Here is a 9,273-nt window from a genome sequence, read left to right on the forward strand (position 1 = left end):
GCTCACCACCCATCACCTTTAACCTACACCCATCTAATCCCAGATATTCTTCTCCCCCTTTTCACTATCATAGCTCATAAACATCTTCTAACTAGTCACAAACAACCCACTACTCATAAAAAGCTTCAATCTCAGCATCAATCCTATCTCACTCACTTAAAAACAACCCATATTCAGCTCGTCCATGCCTTATAAACACATATTCACCGAAGTCTTAGTTTGATATACTCACTGCACTGAGCTGGGATCTCTCTCTCCCTTTACACCATGCCAATTAATCCTCCCTTTTTTCTTCCTAGGGAACCTCTAACTTTTACTTTTTACTTTACTGTTGAAGGATATGATGTATTTATAACAATTGAACTCTTCTCTCATATTGATGTAATGATGGCTGAAAGCACAATAAATTCCTCTTGAATGAGACACATAAGGACCTAAAATTTGCTTAAATTTGTCTAATCATTGATTGCTGGACCGTGTAATTCCAGCCCTACTGTTGGACAATTTATCTTTTGGACTTAGATGTAACTTCACCCTTATCGCTAGAGAATTTATTTCCCTTGAACTATCAGAACAAGACCACTAATGTACTAACTAAGTATTGTAAAGTATTTTTCGTTGGGCTTTTGTTGCTGTTTTGTTAAGTGTAACCTTTGTTTTCCTTGCTTGGATAGGCTTGTCATCACACCGAAAGCCTTTGGGTGCCATCTCAAGAGCCCAAAGTCGAGTTTTGGCTTAGTTTCCCGACATTTTATTCAGAGGCATCAATTTCCTCCTCGACAAGGGTTCAAACCTCACATCTTCTATTGTAACTATTAAATTATATATGTATATATATATATATATATATATATATATTAAAACGAAACATGAGAGGACCAAAAAAAAAAAAAAAACTTAAAAACTAATCCGTTAACTTCCTAATCTGGTGAACAAAACACTCCTGCACATCAGTTTGTCACTCTATTTGATCTCACTTCTCTACTAGAGTACGAAAGAGGCAGGCTGCGGAAGGAGCCCATGCGTTACATTCGCAAACCCCCATATCCAGCAGAGCTACTTGGCAAGCCATATTTGGAGAAGTATGAAACACCTACCCTCGTCCTTTATGATGGGAGGAAGGGGAATGCAATGGAGCATGTTAGCAAATTTATGGATTCTATGGGACCATTTGCAGGAGATAGGGAGCTTTGTCAGAGGAAATTCTCAAAGTCCCTCATTGACCGTGCTTACACATGGTACTCTACTCTTCAACCTAATTCCATTCCCACATGGGAAGATATGGTGGAAAGTTTTTGCACTAAGTATTTCTATGGTGAGAAGAAGGTCACCATCATCACCCTTCACAATTCGAAACAAAAGCCTTTCGAAAGGCTCCTTGATTTTATTAGGTGGTTTAGAGATATCGCCCTCGATTGTTACGGGCAGTACAAAGAGCAAGAGCTAGTAGAGATTTGCATCGACAACATATTCCCGGAATACAGAGCACACTTGGAGAACCTTGACATTCATCAATTTGCCCAATTACTCCAAAAAGCTCGGAAGACAACCTTATCAGTTAAGCCATCTGTCATTGACAAGCCTAGACCAGAGAAAAGAAACCCTCCTCAAGCTCTTGCCGTCTCCGGTGGTGAATCAGCAGCAGGGGTAAAACGCAAAAGGGATGATGGTGCAGAACAACAGGAGCTACCTCCCATTCCATGTATTGACGAAGAAATCAAGGTGATAGTCGATAAGTGGGTGGTTGATGGAGTCCTTAGAATCATCAAGCCAAACCGGTAGCCTACGAAGGAAGATAAGCAAAACCCTCATTATTGTCGTTATCATCATTACGTGCATCATAAGACCAAAGATTGTAGGGCTTTTCGGAGGATGTTTCATAAAAAAATAACAGACGGGACTCTTGATCTAACCCAGGAGCAGGGGGTCCAACGGAACCCACTGTCACAACATAACATGGGGAAGGCTACAGCGGCAGTAGTGATTCATGCAGGAAATATTGAAGATGATGTGAGTAATGGTGGGGAATTACCACCCGTAGCAGTCTCAGCAATTCAAAGGAGCCCAGCCTTTTGTACCTTGTTCAACCAACTTGGATTCAATGAAGAAGCAAGGAAGGCAGCAATCGAAGCACTAGTATCCATCGCCTTTGACTCCGGTACATACTGCCTTACCGCTGAGGCTCATGCCAGCAGAGCTTTCTTAGAAACTACTAATGCCATCACCTTTACTGACGAAGATATGGAAGTGCAGCATCCTGATCATAGCAGACCCTTGTATGTCGCCACTTGAATCAATGACATCCACATACGGAAGGCATTAGTTGATACTAGTGCATCTGTTAATCTCATCCCGGCTAGCACATTCCAAGCAGCTAAAATCCCTCTTAGTTGAGTCACCGACACTCCCATAGAAGTGGTTGGTTTCACTGGGATGTAGGAGCATACCGTTGGGAGCATACAACTTGTCCTTAGAATGGGACCTATTGTGGCACTTACAAGGTTCCATGTGATCGATTCAACCGTATCATACCATGCCTTGCTCGGGCGGCCTTGGCTTTATGGACACAAGTTGGTCCCATCCACATATCACTAATGTGTTAAAGGGAGGTTCCTCAGCAAGCCCATACGCACCCAGCCAATTATACTCCATTTGACTTGTCTGAAGCTCACTATTTTGAAGTAGATTTTTATAATGAATTCACCCCGTGTGGGGAAGATACCACGTCAAAACCTATAGGGACCCCGTTGCCTGACTGGGAGGTTATTGAGGAAGAACCTGAAGTGGATCTGAGAGGGATCTTTGATCAGAAGAAAAAGAAAAAGGAGCGTAAGGAAGCATCTAGCAGTGGGTCACAATTGAGGTGCGTGCAAATCCAACTACCAGATGGGCACCTTGGTTACCGATTATGATGGTACGCGAGGCCTAGTTGTCTCAAACAGAAGGGTCCCGGACTGAATGAAGCCAATACAACGCCAACTTGCTGCTGCACTAAAAAAACGGCAGCTCCAGTGGAGCATTCTCTATACTGCATTGTTGAAACAGCAGCTCTGGTGGAGTGTTCTTTTGACAACATTGTTGAACCATGTGAGGAGTTACCACCAACTCCTAATTTGCCCTTACTAGCTGATGTGGAGCTTGAAGTTGTCGATCTTAGTGACGACCCTAATATTCCACGAACAACCTCAATTAATGCAAATCTGTCACAGCTAGAGAAAAACCAACTCATTGCACTTTTGAAGGAATATGTTGATGTCTTTGCTTGGGAATACAATGAGTTGCTTGGCTTGGATCCCAACTTAGTAGCATATGCTCTTAATTTTGACCTAGAAGTGGTAATACAGCATATGCAAACCTTCCATCTAGATATTGAAGCCCAAATCATTAAAGAGGTGTAGAAACTCCTTGCAGCTAGTTTCATTAGACCCATTGAACACCCAAAGTGGCTGTTAAACATAGTGCCGATCAAGAAAAAGAATGGACAAATATGATGCTGCGTTGATTTTCGAAATCTCAATAAAGCATGCCCAAAAGATGAATTTCTACTTCCAAACATGGACATGCTAATTGACTCGGCTGCTGGACATGCCATGTTCTCATTTATGGATGGTTTTAGCGGCTACAACCAAATTAGGATGTCACCTAAGGATGGAGCCAAGACTACCTTCCGGACTCCCATTGGGAATTTCTACTACACCATTATGCCCTTTGGCCTCAAGAACGCCGGCACCACTTACCAAAGGGCCATGACCACGATCTTTCATGATATGATGCACAAAGAAATTGAAGACTATGTAGATGACATTGTGGTGAAGTCAAAAGTAAGGGAAAACCATTTTTGTGACTTAAGGAGGGTTTTTGAAAGATGCTGCCTTTACAAGCTTTGTATGAACCCCCTCAAATGTGCTTTTGGTGTTCCCGCTGGAAAGCTTTTGGGTTACCTTGTTCATCAACGAGGGATAGATGTTGATCCTAGTAAGGCACAAGCTATAGCTACCATGAAGCCCCCTACTATAGTTAAGGAGCTTAAAAGCTTCCTTGGTAAACTTTCATACATCTGGAGGTTCATTCTCGGTCTGGCCGCTCTCACCACTACCTTTACCCCCTTGTTGAAGAAGGGAAGGCCTTATCGCTGGAGTCAGAGATGTTGGCAAGCCTTCTCTTAATTGCAGCAACTCATGACCAAGCTGCCAACCGTATGTGCACCCACGTCAGGGAAGCCCTTTAAGCTCTATTTGGCCACCAACAGTGAGGCAGTAAGGGCATTGATAGCCCAAGAAGATCAACAGGGGGTTGATCAGCCAATTTACTATGTCAGTCGGATGTTAAAGGATGCTGAGACTCGATATTCAAGAGCTGAAAGGGCTTGTCTCTCTCTCATATATGCTGTACAATGACTACGACATTACTTTTTGGCTCATACAGTTTATCTTATGATGAAATATCATCCTATATGCTCACTCTTGCGGCGTCTTGTCTTTTCCAGAAGGCTAGCACAATGGCTTCTATAGTTGTCTGAATTTGAAATCATCCCTATTGCCTCTACAACTGTAAAAGGGCAAGTTATAGTTGACCTACTAGCATGGTTCCCAGGAGAAGAAGGTTAGGATGTTGTTGATGAAGTCCTTGAAGATTTACCGGAGGTTTCAACCGTTGAAGCAACTAAAACTAGGTGGATTCTTAGATTTGATGGGTCCTCAACTGCTGCTGAAGGAGGAGCTGGAATAGTTCTAATCAAAGAAACAGGGGAAGCAGTAGCTATGTCCTTCAAACTTGACTTCCCTTGTACTAACAACACAGCCGAATATGAAGCATATCTCACAGGTTTGGCGGTAGCGCATGAAATGGGAATCAAACACCTTAGGGTGATTGGAGATTCAAACCTAGTTGTTTGTCAAGCTAAGGTAGAGTTTGCCCTCAAAGAGCCGTCATTGGCGCCATATAGAGCATTGGCCCAAATGTTGGAAGATTCATTTGAAGACTTTTATATTCAACACTCTTAAAGGTTCGACAATCGTTTTGCTGATGCATTAGCCACTTTGGGGGCTAGGATTATTTTTGAAGGTACTGCTACTGAAGTTACAATCATAAAGAAACCAGTTCCAGCCATACAGGTACTGAAGAAGGAGTTTTTCGAACAACCACTGGACCAAGCAGATTGGCGGTCGCCTGTAAAGGAATTCCTATTGTCTCCCTCAAGCAAAGAGAAATTGAAATGTTTCAAAGATTACACTTTGGTGGTAGGGGAGTTATACAGAAAATTTCTGGGAGGAGTCTTAGCAAGGTGCTTAAGCCTAAGTGAGTCTTGTAAGTGACTAAGAGAAGTCCATGAGAAATCCTATGGCTCCAGCGGTATTGTAAGCCTCTACAGGTGTCTCCAGCGGTTGGGGTATTATTGGCCAGACATGGACAAATAGGCTGCCAACATCCAAAGTCAGTGTGAGAAATGTCAGCATATCCCTAGCCACAAAGAATCATGTGCTATGTTCACCTCTAATGATTGGCGAATCCCATTTCTTGAATATCTTATAGAAGGCATTTTGCTTGACAATCGGGATGAGGTGTATCGTTTAAAAAGGATGGCGACTCACTACTTTGTGGAAGGAGGTGTCCTTTTCCAAAAAGGATTCAATGGGGAGCCCTTAAGAAGCTTGGGGACCCCCGAAGCACAAGCCGTCATGCAAGAAGTTCATGCGGGTGAATGTGGGGATCATCAAGGCAAGAAGCGACTTCTCCAGCTGTTGCTTAACGTTGGATATTTTTGGCCAACCATGAAGCAAGACATGGCCAAACATGTGAAGACTTGTGACACTTGTCAAGTCCATCGGAGCTCAATCCATGCTCACCCCACTAGCCTCCAAAACATGACGACGCCATGGCCATTTCACACTTGGGGGCTAGACTTGATAGGCCTAATCAATCCATCGTCCAATGGCTATATTTGGATATTAGTGGCTACGGAGTACTTCACAAAATAGGTTGAGGCAATCCCGTTAAAGAAAGCTATTGGTCCAGCAGTTGCAAATTTCATCCATGAGCACATAATTTGTAGATTTGGCATCCCCCATAAGATCATCAGCGATAATGGCACTCGTTTTGTCAACAAAGATGTCCATAAGCTGCTTGACCATCGCCACATTAAGCATAGAAAGTCTACTCCTTACTATCCCCAAGGTAATGGCTATGCGGAGGCAACTAATCGAGTATTGTTGAGAATTCTCAGCAAGATGGTCCACGAATATGAGGGAGGATGGAGTGAACATTTGCTGGAAACTCTATAGGCCTACCGAAGTTCAACAAAGACTGCTACTAGTTTTTCACCGTTTTCTCTTGTGTATGGTACCGAGGCTATATCATTGGTTGAATTATTAGTTCCTACTCCTAGGGTGGTTCACAGTCAAGAAATTGAAATGAGTGCGGCCACCTGAGCAGAATGTAAGGTTTCCAACCTTGAGACCCTAGAGGAAGCAAGGAATTTGGCCCTTAGCTGTATCCAGCGGTATTAGCGGCAAATGGCCAATGCCTACAACAAGGTCATGAAGGCTAGAACTTTTGTTAGTGGGCAGATGGTTTTGAAGGCAGCAGATCATGTGAGAAGGAACCTCTCTGCCCCCTCTAAATTTGCCCCAAATTGGATAGGTCTATACCTCGTAAGGGAAGCCTATGAGAGTGGTTACTATCGTCTAGCTACAGCAGATGGTGAAGTCCTCGCGGAACCTGTTAATGGCAAATGGCTTAAGTTGTACTATGCTTAACCTCCTATGCTTGTACAACATGGTCTTTTCCCACTCTTTTGTAAGATCACAACTACTACTAAATAAAAGTAAGCACCACCTTCGCCATAATCATGCATGTTTTCTTTAGTATTGAGTTTTCCTTTAAAAAAAAAAAAAAAACACATAGCTGTTTTCTTGAAAATACATATGTATATACATATATATATATATACATATATATATATATATACATATATGAATGCACATACATATATATATGTATATAAGTATACGAACGTGTATATATATGTGTGAATATATAGGTGAACACTCTTTTTTTTTCTTCCTTGTTTTTTTTTTTTTTTCAAAAAAAGAGGAACACGGTAGCTACGGCTGGAGGTGTCCTTTGCCATGAAAAGTACTTTTTTAGAATGGCTAAAGGAAAAGGGTAATGATGTGTATACGTATGTTAGTATACAAGTGTATACACATACTTAGATAAATGAACACTACTTCATCATAAAACTTTTTTTCTTAGAAAACTACTCTTGCAAAAAAAAAAAAGAGAGGGCACTGTAGCTATGGCTGGAGATGTCCTCTGCTGTGAATAGTGCAGAATTTTTGCATGAACAGTTAGAAAAAACATGTGCTTAAATAAAGAAGTGACAAGGGAAAACCATTTTTATGCAGAAATTTTCCTTTTATGCAGAAAAATTCTGTTATGCAGAAAAATTTCTGTTATGCAGAAAAATTTTCTTTTATGCAAAAAAATTTCTGTTATGCAGAAAAAATTAGCTTTTATGTAGAAAAAATTTCTTTTAGGCATGAACCCTTCTACAAGACAATGTCCATAGTTTACTAGTCTTTCTTTCACATGATGTTGGTCTCCACAATTGAACGACCTTTTGCACAGATAACGACAACACTTACAACTAGACAAATCACAATTAAATAAGTTTTTTTATATATAGCTGAATAATTTTGCATACATGAATAGTAACAACACCTAGAAGAGATTTTTCTTTCTTTTCCTATTACAAAAAAGAAAGAAAGAAGTCTTTATAACTAAGAAAGTCTCAAAACACATATTAAATCCCAAATGGAGTGGTCCACTAATACAATAGCTATAAAAGAAAATACATATATAAACTAAAGCATGAGTAGCCTAATCCAACAAGCTGCCAAGGGTTTTCGCAGAGTATGGGTTACCATTAGTGGCTAAGGACAGCATGATGGACTCCTTTTGGCTTGTCAAGAGGGATAGTTCTGATACCTTCGCTGCAATCTCTTTCTCTAAATTTGCAATCTTCGCTGTGAGTTTAGCCAACTTCATCTCACCATCACGAATGATGCATGAGGCAGCAGTGGTTTTGAGCTAATCAAGAATGATCCCAACATCAAACCTCATGGATTGCAACTCACTAAGTACATCCTTCCACTCAAGAACCTTATGCAAGTTGAAACTTTTAAGGGGTGTGCGTTCTATGTCAAGCAAAACTGCAATAAAGGATTGGAACATTACCTTCCTCATTGCATTACCTTATGTGCACCTAGACATAAAATCTGGATGCTTTGACAATACTTTCTCCAGCAAGGGCAGACCTTCAATGGGAACATCAAACTGCTTGAATTTCACTGTGGTTCCCGAAAGTGCATAGAAGTTCTCGGTAGAATTGTTGTTCTCCCTTTCTTGATTGAACATCTCCATGAAATCTTGAACATTAACCCCCTGAACCGCAGCACTTGACGACTCTCATTCTGCAACTGTTAGACAAGATTGGTGGGGTTACTCTATTTGTCAAAGGAACAAAAAAGGAGAAGTTTTTTCTTTCTGAGGCAGACTCAACATAAATCTGTAAATGTTATTGAAGCATTGGCAGCAGAATCCGTACTTGTGGTTTTTCTGCTTTGGGGAGGATCAAGGTCAGATGTAGGCATGATGGGTTCACTTATAATCCTTTCTCCGGCCGCACTAGCAACTCTTTCAGATGGCAGCAAAGGATCTGTGGCACCCCCTCTAGTTGTGCCACCATCAGTAACCTCCTCAAGGACCAACAAAGGTACACCAGTCTCTCTTTCAACTATACTAGCATCAACAACACCGCTAGGCACTGGCGAAGTGTCAACGGTAGCCTCGATCTCACTAGTCTCCATAGTTTCCACATGTACCAATGAGGAATCAGCAACATTACCTGTGATAGAAATGCCATAAGCGGTGGCAGAGACATAGGATGATAAAGAGGCAAGTAACAGAAGGTTACCGGAACCCATAGTGATGTTCATAAAGTTGCCTCTACGGTCTTTAGATTGGGTTCTCTCACTATCACTAGACCGATGGGGCAATTGACAACAAAAAGAAAAATATGCCAGTGTAAAAAAAAAAAAAAAAAGGAAGGAAGAAAAAGAAGAAATATAATAATAACAACAACAAAAAAAGAGGGAAAAGAAGAGGGGTTTTAAGGGTCGAGAACTTACCTTTCCAGAGGAGCTTTCAATATCAGGACTAATAGTCTTTGCCCTATAAGCAGTGGTTTTTCTCCTATACGTCCTTGCCTCA

At 41.3% G+C, this 9,273-nt stretch overlaps 1 protein-coding gene across 1 annotated transcript; it reads left to right on the top strand.

Moving 5' to 3' along the window:
- The first annotated feature begins 1,020 nt into the window (after positions 1 to 1,020).
- Positions 1,021 to 1,782, top strand: LOC115955531. The gene has a single exon (XM_031073673.1). It carries the CDS (start codon positions 1,021 to 1,023, stop codon positions 1,780 to 1,782), a length of 762 nt encoding a protein of 253 aa, XP_030929533.1.
- Positions 1,783 to 9,273: the final 7,491 nt, after the last annotated feature.

The sequence above is a fragment of the Quercus lobata genome, chromosome 8 (assembly GCF_001633185.2).
Source record: "Quercus lobata isolate SW786 chromosome 8, ValleyOak3.0 Primary Assembly, whole genome shotgun sequence".
Lineage (NCBI taxonomy): Eukaryota > Viridiplantae > Streptophyta > Magnoliopsida > Fagales > Fagaceae > Quercus > Quercus lobata.

What these genes read in the sequence shown, in the direction of transcription:
- LOC115955531 (XM_031073673.1), top strand. Translation starts at nt 1,021, where the DNA reads ATGCGTTACATTCGCAAACCCCCATATCCAGCAGAGCTACTTGGCAAG.